This window comes from Barbatula barbatula (assembly GCF_947034865.1).
Source record: "Barbatula barbatula genome assembly, chromosome: 14".
NCBI lineage: Eukaryota > Metazoa > Chordata > Actinopteri > Cypriniformes > Nemacheilidae > Barbatula > Barbatula barbatula.
Genome location: NC_136777.1, coordinates 21,789,917 through 21,811,556, shown reverse-complemented (window position 1 = coordinate 21,811,556; position 21,640 = coordinate 21,789,917). Strand labels below are relative to the sequence as shown.

General features: G+C 39.6%; 1 protein-coding gene across 5 annotated transcripts in view; it reads right to left on the bottom strand.

Annotated features, from left to right (window-relative positions):
• Positions 1-21,640, bottom strand: part of dlg5a (discs, large homolog 5a) — a 46,664-nt gene that overhangs the window by 5,193 nt on the left and 19,831 nt on the right. For 3 of the 5 annotated variants that reach the window (XM_079473352.1, XM_079473353.1, XM_079473355.1), the window contains 22 exons: positions 17,769-18,028; positions 17,216-17,528; positions 16,607-16,837; positions 15,540-15,724; positions 15,337-15,462; positions 13,818-13,950; positions 13,512-13,639; positions 13,238-13,413; positions 13,006-13,109; positions 12,167-12,259; positions 10,638-11,504; positions 9,590-9,710; positions 8,280-8,424; positions 7,212-7,336; positions 7,013-7,102; positions 6,084-6,252; positions 3,815-3,977; positions 3,032-3,420; positions 2,653-2,836; positions 1,752-1,900; positions 962-1,132; positions 38-234 (listed from right to left, as the gene is read on the bottom strand). In XM_079473352.1, coding sequence (XP_079329478.1) covers positions 38-234; positions 962-1,132; positions 1,752-1,900; positions 2,653-2,836; positions 3,032-3,420; positions 3,815-3,977; positions 6,084-6,252; positions 7,013-7,102; positions 7,212-7,336; positions 8,280-8,424; positions 9,590-9,710; positions 10,638-11,504; positions 12,167-12,259; positions 13,006-13,109; positions 13,238-13,413; positions 13,512-13,639; positions 13,818-13,950; positions 15,337-15,462; positions 15,540-15,724; positions 16,607-16,837; positions 17,216-17,528; positions 17,769-18,028 — 4,519 coding nt within the window. The remainder of the gene's footprint in view (positions 1-37; positions 235-961; positions 1,133-1,751; positions 1,901-2,652; positions 2,837-3,031; positions 3,421-3,814; positions 3,978-6,083; positions 6,253-7,012; positions 7,103-7,211; positions 7,337-8,279; positions 8,425-9,589; positions 9,711-10,637; positions 11,505-12,166; positions 12,260-13,005; positions 13,110-13,237; positions 13,414-13,511; positions 13,640-13,817; positions 13,951-15,336; positions 15,463-15,539; positions 15,725-16,606; positions 16,838-17,215; positions 17,529-17,768; positions 18,029-21,640) is intronic. The other 2 variants (XM_079473354.1, XM_079473356.1) reach the window with 1 other exon arrangement.

The following is a 21,640-nucleotide window of genomic DNA, read 5'->3' as shown; positions in this document are numbered from 1 at the left end:
AAAGTGTTCCATTATGGGACATTGGACGGTTTCTCACCATCAAAGAATGGAAGAGAGTCTGTGCTGATGGCGTCCAAGGCGACCACGTCTTTGCCATCTTTGGAGCTGCTGCGTTTGTGCTTCTGTTTCCTGCGGAAGAAAGATCTTCTCGCGGCTGCGGAGAGCGTCTTGCTGGAGCCAGTCTCGTCCTTAAGTTCAGTCATACTGTGTCTGCGGTAAAACTCCTGGTCCATCCTGTAGAACGAAATTGTGTACAGCTGTATGTAAACGACAACAAGTGTGCGTCCACTGAAACTCACTAAATAATGCTGCTTTTCTTGATCTATAAACCCAAACACAATCACTTTGCACTGTGTGCCCACTAAAGGGACATGTTTACTTGTAAGCCAATGGAAAATAAGGTGGTGATGACCAATAAGAGCAAAGGGTGATGCGCACATGATTTGTCTCCTGCGCAATCATACTGAAGTCCAGTGCACTCAAGATGGATGATCTGTTCATCTCATACTTCTGCCCTATACAAATATTTGATTTCTTCCATAATGTGAATTTTTTTGCAGAATGACATATTAGAATGTCATCATATATTTACCAGCAAACCATCACATTTGCTGTGGCCAGCTGTGAACGTCAAAGCATATTCTTTCATCATTTATTCATCCTCATGTTGTTCCAAACCTGTATGACTTTATTTCATCTGCAGAACACAAAAGAAAATATTTTGAAGACCGCAGGTAACCAAACAACACTGGCTCCCATTGATTTCCATAGTATGGACACAAAACCACAGTGACATCTCTCAAAGTATCTTCTATTGTTTTCCACAGAAAAAGATACGTTTTGAATGACATGAGGGTGAATAAATTCCGATTTGTTTTATTTTTGGGTGAACTTCAGGTATCCAGCACTGGGAAACTACTGCAAACAACAATACAACAACTCCATAAGCCATGTGACTCACATATATTTGCTAGGAATCTGCCTTCTCTGAATCTTCTGTGCATTTTCGTCAAGTTGCCAGGCCATCCAAGTGCCGAAGTTGCCGTTCGGGAGCGTGTCTTCGACATAGAGGATGTCGTCTTTCTTAAAAGAGAGGTCGAGCTCAGTCTCAGCAACTCGGTCATAAAGTGCTCTGTGGAGAAAATGAATAATTCAACAAGTGACAGCATAATACATGAGGACAAGATCGCCACATCTGCAAGAATGAGGTAACACGAGATGAATTAAAAGACAAAGCAAAGAAAGAGGGATGAAAAATTCACAAGAGGGAGGGACAAAGCCGATAGTGGCTTTTAGCACCCATCCACAACTCTTCATCCCTGACACGCGGATTGACAGAGATTATTTACTGCGGCTGACATCATGGGAGCGCAGATGAGGAAAAGGGCCTGCGACAGCTGCAGGCCGTAGAATTTCATTTGAGAAGACAAACACGGCTATTTCTGAACTTTCCATTATTCTTTTTTCAGCGCGCGGACACAATGCATCTCTGTCTCGAACCATCTCATTACCACGGCTGCTATTATAGAACGCAAATTATGGAAATTTGGTGATACGATCTTTACCACGGCTTTCAATATCTCATCCTCCATCTTAAACATAATTAAAGAGATAAAAAGATTGCAGCAGTTTTCTCTCATTTCTACATTTAGAGCCGTGCACACACATGGCCCAGCTCATAAGTGGCTATGTATGGTGATGCATGTCAAATACACTTGCAAGGATTGTTTGGTGATGAGAGTAAGTCCTACCTGATATAGAATCCATCTCCAGGAGTGTCTTTCACCTGGCTGAACTCATCTAGACGATGCTGAACTCGCAACGTGACTGTTTCTGCTGGCTTCAGCATTTCCAGATAGGCTTCTTCCACCGTCTTGCTCTTCATATTCACAGAACCATACTGGATGAAGAGAAAAGTAAAAGGCATTTAAATGGACAGTTCCCATTGAAAATGCAAATTCTGTCATCATTTACTCATCCTCGGGTTGTTTCTGAACAGATCTCGTCCCCCATTTACTTCCATAGTAGGAAAAATAAATACTATGGGTGTCAAAAGGGTGTCTGTTTGGTTACTGACATTCTTCCAAATATCTTCCTTTGTTTTGAACACCTGAGGGTGAGTAAATGATCACAGAATTTTCTTTTTTTGGGTGAAGTTTCCCTTTAAGCTTTTAAGCAGAATGGCTTAGATCTCGCCGCACAGTAAACACAGAAGAACATCCAGAGAAGAACATTTAAAAAAGAATTACACATGTCACTTTCAAGAGATCCTGATCGATTTCCATTCCAGAAGAGATATTGCTTCTTTCAAGACAACATTACTTCTGTGCTTCATATGAGCGAAATAAATAAGTGCTGTTGCTTTGCGCTTGCACGGGTCTATACATTCATGGCAAGAATGTGATATTACCAATTCCCTCAAGCACAATGAAGGAAAGGAAGCAAAGCGGATCAATGAAAAACAAGGTTATAGAAGCACGCTGACATTTAATTTGAGAAGAACAATACAGCCGCTGGAGGAAAGCAACAAAGGATATACTGAGATTTCAATGTCAACGGGAACTAAATTTGTCGATCTTCAAAGACATACTGTACAGACCAGCCGTCTCAACCATTCTGTATTCAGTAGGCCCTTAAAACAACTCGTTTTACCTCGAGGATAAAGTCTCCAGGCAAAAGACCATCTGCGCCTCTGGCAGGACTGTCCTCTTCAAGCCTTTCCACAAAGATCCCCCGCAGGTTCCCTCCACACAACTGAATACCCAGCTCAGCCTGAGCTTTCCTCACCGTTACCAGCCGAGGCTCTGGAAGGTTCTTAGAGCTCTCAGATGACATTCTGAGTGAACAAAACAGACACAAATTGAGTGCCAGTGAATTTCGTATCATGTCAACATGGCTGTTACAAAGCCTAGTGAGCGCCATACGCATATTAAGACATCACTTCAGTCTCAAAGGCTGTTTCGTTGTCTGACATGCCATTTGGTATCATCTTAACCATATTATGTGTTTTTTGCTATGGCTTGTGAAGTACCTAAGGAATCTGTGGGGACTGGTGGTGGGCGTGGTCTGTTTGGAGGATGGCGTGAGCGTGCCTTCATCCTGTTCGCTGAGGGTGTCTATGGTGGAGTGGTTATCCGGGTTGGCGTCTCCGCGGCCCTGAGGAGTCGACTGAGCGCTCACCGGCTCCAAGCGCGAGCTGCAGCACAACGCAAAATAAATCATCCAACATTCTCTGTGATGAAATCTGCACTGACCTGAATAACACAGAAGTGGATCAGGGCTGTACCTGGAGTGAGAGTGGTTACCCAGTTGGTACATGTGGGGGTTGTACTGGGCCATGATCGTGATGGTGTCACACTGCTGGCCAATGATGAGGCGAGCCTGCTGCTCGGTGGCGTTCCGCAGGTTTATGCCATTATACTGCGAGAAAGAAGAGATAGAAGGGGGGCAATCATATATTCTGGTTATATTATGACATACAATCATAGTTCATTACATGCATCATTAAAAAAAATGATGTGATTAAATTGACGGATCATTATTTAATAGATAATACAAATAAGAATTATTTATAAAAATAAAAAGCATTTCATTTTATATTATTTTAATTGTCATCTGGATAGTTTTGGAGGGGCCCAAGAACAATCTGGGGATGGTGACCCCCTAAACCTGGCCCTTACATATGGTATAAACAATATTTGCAGGGAAACCAGTTGACCTTTGTCACTGACAAACCAGCAATTAAAATGACACGAACAATTTCCAAAGTCAAGGAATGGAAATATTCACAAAAGAGATATTTGTCAATACTCACCTCCAAAAGCTGGTCTCCATACTCTAGTCCTGCCTGGTGTGCAATGCTTCCTCCAGTCACCTTGGAGACAAAGATTCCCCCATTCTCTCCACTCACAATGGAGATGCCGAGAGGCTCCGCCCCTTTATGCACAATGACATTGCGTGGCTCCTCCAGGAATGGCCTGACGGAGCAAAAACATGTTAAAAGTCAGAGATCCGAGTCATTAACTTTCAATATTTAAGCCTGTTGAGGGGTAGATGCCAAGAACTGAAACGCAGGAGGTTCATGCAGGTGGGTATATAGCAAGAAGTATTTACGGATCTCTAGTAAGTTCATCACAGGCACAAACAGAGCAAAAAAGCAGAGGGTTTGACAAAGGATTTTATTAAAAGATCCAGAAAATGTACAGAATAGGGACCAACTCTCACTGTTAACTAACTATTAACTATGAGTTTTGCCTCAATCTCCAAATTACTGCTTATAGGGTAGTTTTTAGGTTTAACTGTTGGGTAGGATTAAGGGATGTAGAAAAAGGCATGTTCTTAATACATATAAATATACACCAACATTAATAAGAAAGTAGTTAATAATGAAATTGTGTACATTAAAGTCCCAATGAAATAAAAAAATGACAATTCTTATTTTTTCATGAAATATTGCAGCATTTATAGTAAATAGCTTGTCAACGTGGGTCATTTTCTTTTTAAAATTCATGTACCCATTTTCTTCAGTTAAAATCAGAAAAAGACTGAAAATTACTATTTTCGTAAATATCGTAAATTAGACGGCTTTGTCGGCGCATCCGTTAACTCCTCCCCTTCAGCTGTAAGTCATTTCAAAATCAATGCAACAGCTGTTTTTACACATCCAATCAATTCAGAGTGAAAAACGCAAGCCAAGCCTACAAATTTTATTCTTTGAAATTCCTTTTCAATGTGTCAGAATATGAAAAAAAATACATCGAAACTTCCGGTTCAAGGGGACTTTAATATAAAGTGTAATCAACAGCATAAAAGAGATTTATCTTCATTGTTATTTTTTACAGTCACACCATAGGACTTATAGTATAGTAGACTGATAGTAGTCATCCATATATTCTTTATACCCCTCATATCCCAGGACGATATCATGATCTTGTAATTCAATTTTTTTGTCAAAGTTCGGTGTTAGTTCGGTGTGCACACCCGAACTAAGAGACTAGTAGTCTTGCGTTGTCACAGGGACTGTCAAATATTAGGGACATTTCATGCATACAGCAGCTTTACACCAATGTCAAAGCATCCAACATTGAACAAGTACATTTGGATCTTTTCAGGAAAAGAGCAGCCAAACTGACATGCAAAAAACATCTCCATTCCACAACCTGCCTCGAGTACGTATTTACCCCGAAAAACGGCTTCATCTGAACGATTTAACATTCATGAGGAATCGTCTCGCCGAGCAATTTAATCAAAGTAAATCAGAAGCAGCAGGTAAAATTACCCAATAACACCAATTAAACTAAACGACTCCGCTTTCAGGAACATGTCGGCACACATTCATAAATTGAGTCCCCCCACGTATCCGTACTAATTCAAACAATAACCAAAACAGAGCATCTAATTCTGGCGACACCACTAACATAAAGCCTAAGTGTACTAAAAAAGCACACAGAAGCAGGGATTTCTTGGATCAAACTAGTATATGTTTGTCAGGCATTCATTTACATTTACATTTACATTACATTTATTCATTTGGCAGACGCTTTTATCCAAAGCGACTTACAAGTAGTTTTATACAGTGACACATTACTGCAGAGCAATCAGGGGTAAGGTGCCTTGCTCAAGGGCACTTCAGTCATGACCTGCTGGCACTGAGATTAGAACCGGCAACCTTCTGATCACAAGCCCAACTCTCTAACCACCAGGCCACAACTGTGCGTAACCGGCAGGGAACAAACCTCAGGCTTCTGAGAGAGCAGAACCTAGGCCTAGCAGCCAGAGGAATTCTCAGAAAGGATCTGTTACGGTACAGAGATCTGAAAGATTTAGGAGGAAAAACAGACGGTGAAAATCTTACGGAGACACACACAAACACAAACAAGGGCCTCGGAAGAAAGGCTAATATGTTGAGCGATGTCACAGTGAGGGATCCTTCAACATTTCCACATTCGAGTGCTTTTAAAGCAAAAGTCTTATTATTCACGTCAGATAAAGCGCTTCTGGAGGCTGATGTATGTGGATAAGAGAGAGCTGTTGCTTGGCAACCTGATAAGAGGGCTGGTGAAAGGGACGCAGCAGGAGCTTACCTGTCTTTTCTTCGTTCTCCCTGGGGCACGGGGCTGACGGAGATCCGGGGCAGGGTGGTGATGGAGCTTTGGGACTGGTTGGAGGTAAAGGATGATGTCTCCAGGTTATGAGGTGACGTGGGTGGAGTGATGAGACTGGGACTGCTGCATTCTGAATGAGACAGCGACCCTGAACAACAACATTGAGCCAATGTTAGAGCAGAAATAAATACACGAAGCCTAGATGATATATTTATACAATTTGATCTATATTTTTTATAGAGATAATAGTCAGTACACAGCATTTTAAACATTTAAAATATGTGTATGTACAGTATGTAACCAAACATACTTATTTTTTGGTGTACTGAATTATTATTTGATGTATATTAAATCATTCGCTCATGTTGTTACGCCTAACTATTTCGATTGTCGATAAAAGTGCCTGCCAAATGAATAAATGTAAATGTGAAGGTCTAAGGCTAATTCAATTACACTTTTACACCATATATTACCTACTTCAGTTGGAAATTAAATTGGACACATAAATATTTCATTATCCTGAGGTGAAATTGTTCGCATTGGATGACTTTGTATCTTCATCACATTTACTCCACATACATTACTCATGACACATAACACAAAATAAGCTCTATTCTGAAACATCTTACAGAGCAGCTAAACCATCTTTATAAAGAATGGCAATAAGGATTTTTACTTGGAAAGTAAAACCTGAAAAGCTTAGAATAGTTTGAGAGTTAAAACGCAGTCCTTTGTACCTGGTCTAGCGGTTTTAGAAAGCACGAGCACATCCCACGTGAACCCTGATCAACACCAGCTTTACAATATGTACACATAAACTGACTTCTCGGTATGAATGTATGAACCGGGTTCATGCTTATTTTCGAGCCCTGAAGTTGTAAAGAACATTGACCTGAGAAGAGACTCACCTCTGTCCGAGCCCAGTACTGAGCGAGGATAGCGTGGTGTGGAGGGGATCTTTATCCTTTCAGTGCGATATTGCAAGTTATTTGATGAACCTTCAGGAAACAACACAGAAATAAGACGACCAAAACAGACACCAACAAAGCACACATTTGCACAATGGTTCAAACACTGATGAACCAGGATGCATACAGAGAGACTGACCGAGTCTGGCGCTGGACGGCAGTGAGTTGGTGCCGTGTGAGGCCCGGCTGCTTCGGGATGACTCTGTGTAGTCTGTGGAGCGTTTCTGGCTCAGGTCCAGACTCAGATGACCTTGATGCTGAGGACTGAGATGAAGAGACAAAAACTCAACGTTTTGCTACACAACAGACTTTCATGATGTCATGAGGGCACAATTACTGTCCTGAGAGGAAAACGATTATTCTGTTTATACCCTAGGGCATCTTATTTACATTAGATGCAGCAATTGATGATATTAAATGTAATCATCTGTGAACTTAAGATAGTTTGTGTCCTCTGGAAAAGATCATAATTCTTAAAGGTTCATTTTAAAGTAAAATAATAGAAATCAGGGTTCACACATTTCAACAACAAATCACTATTATGGCTGTTCCATTATCTTCAGTCTGGATATGGATTCAAATTGTCTCATCTCAAAATTACACCACTGGTTGAAACAGAAAATTACATAAAAGTCAACCTATTGCCATATTTATAGTTGCTCAAGCTCACTTAAATGAATTAAGTGAAAACCCAAAACATTGTCGTGACACCTACCAAATTCATACTCAACTTTAAGGGCACAGTTCACCCAAAAATTAACATTCTGTTACGAGTTACTCAACCTCAAATTGTTCCAAATCTGTATAAATCTCTTTGTTCTGTAGAACACAAAGATATTTGGAAAAATGTTAGCAACTGACATTTCTGGGACACCATTGACCACCATTAAAAGGTCCCGCAGCACTGTTCATTTTCATCAATTCTGAAGTTTTTCAAAAGAACAAAAAAATATATAGAATATTTTTCTCTACTATTGTGGTCAATGGTGCCCCAGAAATACCCAGTTGCTAACATTCTTCCAAATATGTTTCTTTGTGTTAAACAGAACAAAGACATGTATACAGTTTTGGACTTGAGGGTGAGTAAATGGCAGAATTTGAATTTTTTGGGTGGACTATCCCTTTAAAGAGATCACTCATACATTAATGTTCCAAGTCTTCAGTCTAATGTACTTGTGTGTTTCTCGGTATGTGTGTGTGTTGGTACCTGGGGTGTGTGTGCTGCGGATTGGTTTGGCTGTTGACTGTAGGGCAGTTGTTAGTGTGAACTCTGTGGCTCCGGACCATGTAAACAGGGTTCTTCATAACGGCTGTTACGGCGGAACAGGGGGATAGTCCTCGGTGTGCCGAGTCTAGAGTTCAAGCGCAACCACATAATAACCAATAAAACACTTGAATGAGAAGCACACACTCCCCTTCAACTACCTGCCACGCTCATATTTTTCATTTCTGCCCCATTACGGGAGTTACAAGTCTCCTCACACGGCTGAGCAAGACATTAGCTGAAAGTGAAAACAGGTTGTGTCGTCCAGTTTCTGTCTGCTCTCCACCTTTAGCTAAAGCCAGATGCTCTGGGCGACTGGTGAGCGGGCTGGCCGAGGAGACTCAGAAGTCTGCCAGTCAGGCCAAAGCATGAATATTCAAATGAGGTAAAAATAGACCTCATTATCACACAAACCCCATGCGAACTGCATGTTCATGTGAAAGGGGGACCAGGCGGCATCTGCCAAGGTTCATCCGGTTACACAAAAACCTGTCAAAGTGTAATTGTAAAGAGCTCTTCTATGGTATTTCATGACTATTAAATCATTAAACAGACGAGAGGTGAAATGTTATGTTTGTTTTGATGGTCTATTATAGCTAGACCGGTAAAACGGTTGGTAAAATAGTCACAATGGTTAACACTTTGACTACCACTGAATACCACTACACAAGTTACACTACAACAAATATATATAGTCTTATTGAGTATGTGTGTCTAAAACAATATAATTTTACCGGGAAAGCAAGTGAATAACTTAAAATTTGAAACGTTAAATTTTACTATAAACAATGTGTAAAGAGAAAATAGCAAACACTAGGAGTTATTGCACTTCCACTGTGTCTTCACTGGACACGACACACCGCTTCCATCTTGCACAAAATGTGCAATAATAATCTGTTCTAATGCGTTTCTAACATCATTTGTCTTGTCGCGTCGTGCCGGTTGCGTCTGGTGTAGACACGATGTTAAGAGTAACTAACGGACACATTTTCAAACTAACCTTCAGAGAAGCAAATTATAAATGGGCAAAACAACAAGTTTATCCAACCACATTCTGAATAATTATCATAAATAAGAAATTCAATTACTGGAGTTCAAGTTGAACATAAATTTTGTAGGCCGCCTTGATCCGAATAAACATGAACTGTGCTCCACAGAGTAAATGCAGATAGAGTAAGAAGAGTGTGGTTAAAGAGATTAATTCAAATGTGCTACGGGTCGCTAGGATTGAGATAAGGACTGGCGTAACTCACTGGGAGGCAGGGTTCCGTTATAGGCTGTGGGCACAAAACCCACGCTGTGTCTGTGAGGTCGGTTAGGAGAGGAACGTAGCATCTCTCTCTGCTCCATCGAGTCCCCTTCATGTGAATAACTCTGCCAAATACAAACACAACATTGAATAATGCAAAACAGAAAATCTTAGAAAATTCAAAGAATAATTCATATTGTATTGGCCTTATATTTTATGATATTCAATAAGCATTGTCATTATTTATGTATTAACTTAAATTAAGAGACCATTTCAAAATTACTGAATTAACTAAAATATTGTTTTTACTTGCATTTTGCAGAAAATGAAAACTGGATAAACAGGTCAAAATATCAGAAAATATGCTCTGTATTTTTTAAGACCTAAGCTCATATTCACTTTTAAGCAATACAACTATATATTTCTACATGTATAAAAAACATCAAAATATGTTTTTGATGCGATAACTGTGATCAAAATACAGGTTTTCATGCGTCTTGTCATGCTGAATAAAAATTTTGAATGATCTCTTCATTTTATTTCTGTGGCTATATTTAAAAAACAAAAACAAAGAGTCAAATACAAGTACATAAAATTCAGCACATTGCAAAGTACATTCAAAATATGAACACACATCATACATAGGAATTTCATAAGAAATCTTTTCTTTTACAGACGTTTATCATTATTAGAAAACCCTTTTTTATGAACAACACAAACAAACTGGTTAAATGAAAGAATGCTTTTTTTTAACTGCAATAGAAAGAACTTATTTGTGGGTTTTCTTCTCAACATTAAATCAGCATATGTAAGCATAATACACAAAAACATATTACTTGAAAAAAGATAATTATGACTCTTGTCAATAAAATGAACATTGATCCTTATAAAGTAGCCCTATAGCAATCTTCTGGATAGCATCCAGAGGCATGTGTCAGCATTTTTAAAGCCGCCCATCCTCTTTCAAGCTCACGATCAATCTCAGACTGAGCAGCTATTTAAAACAGGCCGGACCGCTAGCTGTGTCAGACTCAGCCGGTCTATAAATTCACCTGGAAGCTGTGGAGAGGAATGGCCTGAGGTGTCATTCTGTGTCTGAGCGCCGGAGCCGATTTAGGCCTGGGCCGCTTCACCTCTTGTTCCTCTGCTCGCATCCGGCCGATATCCTCCTCACAGGACTTCCTGGAGCTCAAGACCATGCCCTCGCTAAAGTACAGATTCCCGTTCCTGTCCTCCTGCTTGGGGTCATGGACAGAGATCGCGGTGATGGTGGACTCGGAGGCGGAGCTGCCCTGATGTTTGTGCTTGAACTTGAAGGAGTCGCTGCGTGTGGGCGGCGTTGGGGCGGATTCGACTTTCGAGCCCTGTGGAGAATGGCCGGATAGGTAATCTGCCTTCGAGGGAGCGTCTGGCCTTTTAAAAGCATCGCCATCAAAGATGGACTTCCTCTGCTTGGGTGACCTGTAGATGGAAAGCTGCGCCGGGCTGTCGGTTGTCATGGCGCCCACCACCATTTTAGGCCAAGTGCCGCCGCTGTGTTTCTTCTCCAGGGTGGTCTCCAGTGTAACGCATTCGGGGCCGACGGACTCGGATCGGTTGAAGCAGACCTCTTGAAAGGCACTGCCGCTGTAACGGGACAGCCCCAGCTCTGATGCCGGCCGCAGGGTGTTGGGCCGCAGGGTGGTCACAGAAAAAACCTTTCTCTCGTGGTAACTGTTCTCATCTGTGTCCGTCCTTGTCTTTCTTCTCTCGGCTCCTCCAGCGTCCCCGCTGTAAATGTCTGTCTGAGTGGAGCTATTGTGTCGGAGGTTCCTGCTGTTCCGTGAATGGATGTCTGTCAGGTGGATTCTACCGTTGGATTTTTCAGCCTCTCTCAGACTCTCAAAGATGTTCTGCCCTGATGTGCTCTGAGGAAAGAACTGATAATGGACAAGTTCAGTATGACTGGCGTCCATCAATGAAAAACGTCAGAGGATGCAATATCAATAACACAAACTAAATAGATTCAGTAGAGAAAAATGTGTTATACTGTGGGTATCTCGATTTTTATTCATTAAAATTAATTATAATATTTAGTTTGACTTTATAATGATAAATGTATATTTTTTTTATTGTTGGGTATCCCTCCTGTTGAAGTGCCCCACCACCAACATTTAACATATTTTTTTATACTTTCCATAAGTTTACTTTTCTATAAATTGACATTGTGGAAATCTAGAAATGTCATTTGGAGCAGTACATGACTTCGAAAAAAAATGCCTCAGAATTGCTACACTCTTTAAAAAGGTGCTTCAAAAGGTTCTTCGATGCCATAGAAGAACCTTTTGGTTCCATAAAGAACATTTAACATCTGAAGAACCTTTCTGTTTCACAAAAAGTTATTTTATGGCGAAAAAAAGATTCTTCAGATTATTAAAAAAAGAGATGGTTCTTTTAAGAAAATTTGAAGCATCTTTACTTTGAAGAGTGTATTCTGACACAAGCTTCTCGAACACGACTCTATATAAATGTCACGGCGGCATCTTGGCATGTGGTAATGAGAGCACAGCACAGAAACAGACATCAGCGTGAGAACAATCACCTTCATGAGCGACAGACTGAGCGAGTCCCTGCTGCCCCTCAGCAGCGCCTCACATTCACTCAGAGATTTGTTATCCAGAGCGATCCCATTTATCTGGGGAGGAAGAAATTTGGGTCAGAGCTTTTGCAACGAAAGTGCCAGCAGACTTTTGATACTTTCAATTTCAAACCTGGAAATGACTGCGGAAACTTGGGAATGGAGACGAAGAGACACGCGTGTTCATAAAATAAGAAAATGCTTGTGCACTTTTGAAAAATTCAGATAAATTAGATTTTTTTCAATTAAAGGAACAGTACAGTCAAAAGTTGAAGTCTTGTCATGATTTACTGTTGATTATACTTATACCACTCAAACCTCTATGCATTTCTTCCGTTGAAATCAGAGAAATTCAGAAGAATGAAAGTGAATGGAGACTTATTTCATCATTTACTCACGGATCATGTCATCCCAAACCTAAGGACAAGTAAATGATCTCGGATTTATCGTTTTTGGGTGAACTATCCCTTAACTGCTTATTGAGCCATTTGACACTGCGATATTAGAACAGAAAGGTTACAGGTATCAAACTACCATCTCAGGATTAACATCTGCATTACTTTTCACCAACGTGACAGCTATCGCTTTGCACATCACCTGTCTTATATTACTCACTTCCATTTAAGGCGTTGAGTGGATTTGATTGGCGGTTCATCTAATGATCTTCCATGCATTTAAAATAAGGAAGCGGATTAAAAATCTGCTTCGGTTGGGAGAGCTAAGGTCAGACTTTTATAAAGAGTAAATTGGATCCCTGATAGCGTCAATTAAAGCATGGATCGCATGACCGCCTGAAGACTTACGGCAATGAGGCGGTCTCCCACGGTAAGAGATCCTTCTCTGGCAGCCGGGCTGCCCGGCGCAATAGCCGCCACATACACGCCACCCTCGAGGGCGATACCGGCGTCTGGAAAAGGTCAGAACAAAATTAAGGGTCATTACTACCAAAAAAAGGAAATTTGCCACAGAAAAGGTCAAATGAGATGGATTAGTCGCCCTGGTGCAAATGAGCAAAGTAACAACAGTAAGTTATACCTTTGTGTCCGATAAGATTAATGTGGACAGGAGTAACAAGTCTTCCTCCTAAAGATTTCCTCCTGCGAACCACCATATTGATCAGGCCTCCTCCATTAACTACGGCTTTGATGACCTGCTTCCTGTCTTTGTTAGTCAGGTCCACATCATTTATCTTCAGGAGCCAATCATTCACCCTATTATAGAGGGAAAGGGACAAAACAATGAGCTGAAAAACGGCCGGGCAATCATTGCAGAGGTCATTATCTAAAGATCGCTCAATAGCTAAATTCACCTCAATCTCCCATCCGCGATACTTCCTTTGTCCACCCTGGTCACAAATATCCCACAATCCCCTGGTAAATATGGATCATTTACCCCTTCTGCAATGTCAAAGCCCAGTGCCTTCAAATCCATGTCGTCCTGTTGAGAGGACAATGAAGCGAGAGATTGCTTCAAATAGAGATGAAGCTGAACTACCCATCCCTTTCTTAACCAAGAACAATGTTTTACGTGGCAAAATACATTAAAAAACAACATGCTTCATTGTGCATCAGTGATTATGTGTAATAGTTCATTCATTAGTGGTTGACATTCTTACCCTGTCCTTCTCAAACTCCACCACTTCCGTCTCCCACTCCAGCGAATCCGTGTCTATGGCTGAATCATGGGAGCTGTGAGCCATCAGCTGGCAAAATCTCGCCTCCTTCTCCAACTGGCTCTCCATCTTCTCCCTTTATCGGCAGCGAGAGCACAAGACAGGTCATTTTCTACCTCATCTCTCCATCTTGGTACAAGCAGTCACCCCATTCATCTCACACCCACGAAAAACCAACACAAAACAAGAATGTCAAGCGTCAAGACTATTTGTGAAAAGCATCTCTCTTTCTGGCTGATGCAACACTGGGAAAATACGAGGATATGGTTTGGCATCAGGGACTTTATTCGAACGAAGTTCTGCAGTGTGTAAAAGCTGTGCTAGATGATAGTGTTATAAATGCAACATCAAGGTCATATGACAACTTGGGTAAGAAAAAACAGGATCAGGTAGTTGGGGAATACTGGCAAACTGTCACTAAGATTCATAGGACGAGAGCAAGAAGAGCCTGGAGGGCATTAGTGACATGATTTTTCATAAGAAATCTTAAGAGGAGTCTTTAGGTAGAGGGTGGGGGCGGTCGAAGAGGGATTGTGGTCCGACCAGAACAGATTGAACATATGAAGCAGAGGCGAGCGATTAAAAGAACATGAACTGTGAATCATTCATCATAAAGATAAAGTTATAACCATACTGCTTTAAATTATTCATGCAGAGAAATCTGAAGTGATTTATTTTATGCTCAAAATGTGCATTTCATGATTTAAACAATAAATACAGTGTTTTCCAGGTGTCTAGACAAAATTTAGAAGGGGACCTCAAGATGACAAAATTATTTTGAATAAGACTATGAACAAAAGCTAACAAAACTTGAAGATCCTTCTTGTGTTTGGACATTTTTATAGAATAAAAGTTGTAAGTGGAAGGGCTTCAGAAACTGTGAAGGACGATTCAAGTAAAAAAGATTGAGACTCATTGCTTTGGAGTATTTAAAAACAGTAAACATGTAATGCTTTTCTTATGTGTTAAGTAGTTTAGCATTAGACCATTTTTGTTTTAAGATTTCAGTATTTTAATAATAAATATTTTCTTGTGGCTTTTTTTGTGAAAAAGATCTTTGACTATTTATTTGTGATTAATCATGCAAACTCAAGAGAGGTAAGAAAAAAGTGTGTTCCTTTGTTCCCAAGTAATATTCAATTGGATTTTTATTTATTTAAAATTTTCTCCCAAAAAGTATTAGCTTAACCATAAAGTAATAACATTTAAATATGAATTATTAAAAAGAAGAAAATATCGTTTTAAATATGTCAATTTATCAGTAATGCAGGTTTTATCTGGTCAAAATCCAGAAACAAAACGTTTTTTATAAACCTTTAATTTCATAGAAACATAAAAAATTGGGTTTTTAAAAACAAAAACTTTTTTGTGGCATTTACTGAGAAGGAAATGACTAGACTAGACCCATTTGAAACCCTATAAAGGTCACAGACAGAGCAGACTACAGTTATAAAGTGTTTACTTTAGCTCTTTCAGCTCTCTGGCAGCATCGTTCCTCTGCTTCCTCATGTCGTCAAGGTTACGCAGGGCATCGGCCAGATCACTGACGGCCCGGTCTCTCTCCCTGCGTAGATTATCACACAACGTCCTGCCAAACAAATAAACGACACACTCAGACATCAGCACCAAAAACTGCATATCATTATAATAAATTCAGTATGGTACCGTATGCTCTCTCTCTCTGCAACAATCTTGTCTCTCTCCTGAAAGGCCCAATCTCTGCGACACTTTGCCACCTCGGCCTCCTGCACGGCCTCCTTCAGCTCCTGGGACATGGCCTCACACTGCTTCCTCAATACCTCAATCTCTTTATTGGCACGCTCCATGTCTAGCGTGGCCGAGTCTTGTTTCTGTAGAAACAGATGAGAAGAGAATTTATGATGATAAGCATGCGGATGTCATTCTGTCGTAAAAAATAATAAAAACAATAATTATTCCTAATAAAAATTTTATATTACATTTTACCAGTTAATATTTTTACCAGTTCAAAATATAAATTTGGTTCTTATGGTGTCTCTAAAGCTGACAAAGCCCTCTAGTGGAAACTGGTGGTACTGTGGATTGACTAAAAATAAAACAAAAAGTCCGAAAACAAACCAGTTAATGAAAAAAGCTTGTGTGATTATTATGGGTTTGTGGTTATTCGACAAAAAATGATCTCTGCTTAATGAACAGTAGATAAATAGTCACACTGAAGCAAATAAAAAAGGAATAAGAGCAAAATAATCAAAACATTAAAACATAATAAAGACGTTAACCCCAAATGCTTCATAAAAGTTAATAGTAATAATAATAAACTTTTTTATTTTTGCAGAGATTTCGCATTATTTGGCGATATCAATAGAAAACCTTAACCTACGTTTCATATTAATTCTACATTAGGAAATATAAGAGGTGTGTCTATCACTGTGTTTGTTATTTTATTAAGCCCAGCCCCTCTCAATGAGACAAGATTGTAGACCTACATACATCTCAACTTTTTTAACTGAAAACTTACATGACGACAAAGCATTTTATACACACACACAAGTGTTCAAGAGCAATTTTAGGAATCCTACTAAAAGAGGTTATTGGGCCTTTTTCTGCTATAACTGCATCATGACAGGCCCTGTCTAGTTAGTACCAGTACACCATTTGGACTACAGGCCAACTGGCTCCGAATCGTAATTCTTGAATAATGTAGCCGTGGGGCTCTGAGTCAGAACATATGGTAAAGCCCAGCCCCTATGCACCTGTCTGGCCTGATAGTATTCCCGCAGTAACTGGTCTCTCTGGATGATGGCTTCGGTTCTCTCTTTCCTGGCCACATCTCTCTCCTCACGCACGGTCTCGATGTCTTTACAGGCCTGACTCAGCTCTTTCTGTGCCTCTGCTTTGTCCTTCACCTCATGGCAGTATTTTTCCAGCAGCTCGTTCCTCTCACAGATGGCACGGTCCCGATCCACAAGCGATGAATTTAGCTCCTGCAAAAACACACTGACGTCAGCGACAACCGAGTATCACCAAGCGCTATTTACTGGAAGGGCTTTTTCACAACAGAACGTTACTCGCTTGGCAACTTATCTGAACAGACTCGCTTTAAATCCTGAGTACGGATTTATTCACATGTATTAAATTTACATGCGTTTTATTTCATTTAATTAGGAAAATCTTTTATCCAAAGTGACTTACAAATGAGGTAAAGCACAAGCAATTTATCATCAAGGACCCAACCAGTGAAGCAGAAAGAAGTCATAGGAAAAGTTATAGCGTATTCTGGGTACGGTCTGTTTAAACAAATATTTCCATTAACTTGGTTATTACTTCTCATGTAGTTATACATGTTGTTATGGAGACGTTACCTGTCTGAGTGCCTCCAGCTCCTCACTGGCCACCATCCTCTCTGAGGAAGTGTTTTTGAGTCGGGCCTCTGCAGCCTCCAGCTCCGTCTGTAGTTTGTCCACCTCTTTAATGACCTGGTCCCGCTCGCTCATGATCAGTCTGTATTCATTGAACACAGAATCTCGCTCCTCTTTAAACTTCTCAGCATCCTTCACGGCCTTCAGCTGGAAGTTCTTGTACCTTGTCACCTCCGACTGGAGTCTCTCCATCTCCCTCTGTAGCTCTTTGTTCTGGGCTGAGGCTTTGTTCAGCTCCTGCTGCACGGAGTCAAAGCTGAGAGAGCAAGATCTAGGGTTAAATATCTTTACACGAATATCACCGATCTAGTCAGATTCTGCATTGCTTAAACACACCCTACTAGTCCGATATAAACGGACTATGTTATGCTATATGAAGACTATCACTTATATACGAGTCCTGTATTAAATATGTTACTTCGGGAGATGTTCACACCACTTTGCGTATAAAATGAAATGACTCTTGCTTGACTTTGCATTGACAGTGCCACCGTACCGTCTCATAGATGTGGTCCACTGTTGTTGGTACTGGATGGCCGTGTCGCGCTGTTTCAGCAGAGCATCGATTTGTTTCTGCAAGCGTCTGTTCTCCTCCTCCACCTGCTCCAGTCGGCTCAGATCTGTGTTGTGACCGGCCACCTTCTCGCTGTACCGTTTGCTCAAGGCATCGTATTCTTTCTTCACACCGTCCAGTTTGTCCATGGCTGTGTCATAGAGCTTATTCAACACCTCAGATGAGCCGTTCTCTCGGATTACCTGAAGAAGCAAAACAAACAGAGGGAAAACTAATACTGTAGTGACTATAAAGTAACTAATAGCCCGAATGGTTCAATTCATCTACAATACAACATCGCTGAAATGTTCAACTAATAATTACTTTTTAATTGTGATTACTATTAAAGTATGCAATGTAATATAGTTTATTAGGCCAAATATAGCCGAGCGTTTTTGGGGAAGAATGATGAGATGATAGTATGCTTTGAAATACAGCTGCCTATAAATAAGGCATAATGTAAAGGCAGCCGGTTGATATCGCAGAAATGAGGGTCTTGCATCACAGTGAAGGGGCTTATTTTGCGATAACAGCCAGCGGCTTGTACATTATCCCGCTTATAACACGGCTACTTGCCACATGAGAAAAAAACTGGACATAAAATGTGAATTTGAGATGTATAATTTGCGAATTTTTACAGAATACAGACTTTCCGTGAGGAAAACGCATTTACTTTGGGTTTTAAGTTAATAGGGTAACAGGGTGTTATCCGTTTTGCGTGGTTGTTATTTGAAAATAACAAACCTTGGAATGTCGCCACTGGCCAATCAGAATCAAGCATTCCAGAGCGCCGTGTAATAAGTATTAACCGTCTGTTAAGCGTAATAAATAAGATGAAGTGACATTTAAATCTGAACATCTAAACTGACAAAATAATTCTGATGATTTATATAATTATTTATTCATGTTATCAGCAACAACAGTTCAAATAAGATCAAGTTCTTTACTGTCATATGTACTGGGTACAATTATTATATTTTATTTGTTTGCCTTCTCACGAGAAAGAAGACATGAAATATGAAAATTATTGAATATACAATATAAAGTAAATTAGGAAAGAACAACAAAACTAAATAAAATAAACAAATTAAAAGACAAAAATCTATAAAAATAGAAATAGATAATAAAAGTGGATTTTCAAGGTATGAAATTGTATTGCAAGTAATAAATAATAAAGTAACAATGTTAAAGGGACAATTATGTGATATATTTATTATAAATATGTTATAATATCCTTAAAATTATTGATTTTGTCATTAACTTTATTATTATTATTATTATTAATAAACTAAACTCACTTAGCTCTAATAATAATATAAACAAATGTGAATGAATGTAGATTACAATGTGGGTGTGTACCAATTTATGAAATTAGCTTTTAATATTTCTTAAAATAAATTCTCCATGCGAACACCAGATGGCAATCCTGAGTCTATTAAAACATCACTGTACAGGCATGCAAAATGCTTAAACACAAGAGGACATGACTGCATGAAGCTTTAAACAAACGCAATGCACACATTTAGCCGAACACTTGTTCTGCAAAAACGTTGACCCATTCGAACGCTATATGCCCGCGCTACATAATTGAATCCAATTCCCACTGAAGCAATACCACAGCGACCTCTGATCGACTTAACACGAGGTAAAGCTTGACTCCACACGCTGCAGATTGGCATCTATGTCTAACTTTCCTCTAGGCCAAGTAATCAGTGCTTAGGGTATTGACTAACTGCACGAGCTTCGGCCCTTTCCATCAGTCAACGAGCCCTTGCCCTTCTAATCTGACCTTTACCAAGCAGCCCGTGTAGGTTTTGTGCCGCCTGTGGGCAGCGTAAGCACTGCTGACATCTCAAAAACCTTTTCAGTCTGCAGAACTACAGATCGCATGCCACGCCTGAGTCACCCTCTCTCCAAAAAGGACAAAACACAGGCTTGATGCTCTAAACCTTTCCCCACCTTGTTCATGAGTTTAATTTGGTCTGATAAATCAATCGGACGGGGGTAAAAGATCAATCCTTTACAGCAGCATCAGAGGATGGACGTGTCAAAGTGGTTGCATCTGATCGAATAATCCCCTGTCCCTCTGGTTCTGATTTATGTCAAGGTCAGGTGAGATTAGGTCAAGCAGAGCACCCCGTGTCTGGATTTACAACATGAAACGCGCTGTTAATGATGCAAAACGCTCACTAATCCAACATCACAGTCTGTGCTGGAGGAGAAACCACACAATCTGCAACTGAATCCATCATCTGTGGAACTTAGACGCTGAAGTGGCTAAACAATGTCACTTGTGTTGGTACAAAAGCAGATCTTTTATTTATTTTTATTTTTATATTTTTATACAGAAATGTAGATTAAACTAAATTTAGCATACAGTGATCAGTACAGATACTACTTAATATATCCAAATCTGACAGAATTTGAGAAGTTGACAGCCTGGAAATTTAGTATTTGGGTTCCATAGAACGTTATTTAAAGGTGCAGTAAGTGATTTCTGAGAAACACTGTTGATAACTGAAATTAACAAACCAAAATATGTGTTTGATGACTATTTACAAAGAAAGAATTTAAAAAAATTTAAGACAAATATTCAAATATCAAGTTATGTAAAATCTACTTTCCTTTTCAGCAATTTTGATATGAGCAGGTGCTATTGTCTTTTGTCGTGTCGAGTGTAAGTTTCAATTTTTTATTTATATTTTCAGGTAATAATCTTAGTGCTTCAAATTAAAGTCTTATTAATGGTTTTCAAATAATATGTAAGATAATATTTTATTTTGTATTCATAGACAGAAATGTTTAAATAGTTTTAGTTTTAGTAAACTATAGAACACTTAGCAAGATGTCAAGCAGCACATACGGTTTAATTATTTTCATCTTACATTTATAATTCAATCTACAATATGTTTATTTAATATTTTGATGCGGTTATCAAGGTTCTGTTATTATGTAATCATATTTTGTTCAACTGTTTGTTAAAAAAAAGTGAATCGGGAAGTTCTTCTGGACCACCGAAGTGGTCTATGATAACCGTGTTGTTAAAAATGTTATCGTTATTGTTTCAAGTTGAATTTATGTATAAAGCACATTTAGAAAACAGCACGCAGGCTAACCAAAGTGATGTACAGAGGAAAATAAAACAGACAAAAAAAATCAAATTCACTGATAATAAATGTCAGTCCACAAGCCTCAAACAGTATCAAAAGTCAGTAGTGATCTAGGGAATAGATTCTGATCTCCAGATCTCAACGTACAGGATTGATCCTCCAGATAGGGAGGTGCTAGATTGTTCAAGGCTTTAAAAACAGAGCAGAATTTTAAAGATGATACGGTATTGCACAGGAAGCCAATGCAGAGATCATAACATTTCCGCTCTCCATTAAGGCATTTTGAAGAGGTATTCTGAAGCAGTTGAAGACGTGCAACAGATTTCTTGGAAATACCACAATAAAGAGAGGTGCAGTAATCCAAGCGTGATGAATTAAAAGCATGACAGCCTCCAACATTTTTCAGACAGAACTGTTTTAATCTTAGCAAGCAAGCGTACCTGAAATAAGCTAGAACCTACCACAGCATTTACCCGTTTCTCAATTCTCAAAACCGCTATCGAGTACCACGCCCACATTTTTCATGATCAGCTCGGTTTTACTTTCATTTAAGAGGAAAGAATTGGGGGCAAGCCACGTTTTAACCTCCTCTAAACAGACAAAAACAGACTTCAGAGCAGTATGGCCATCACGTTTCAATGGTAGGTATATCTGTGTGTCGTCTGCATAACAGTGGAATGAAACATGTAGCCGACCAGAGATCAT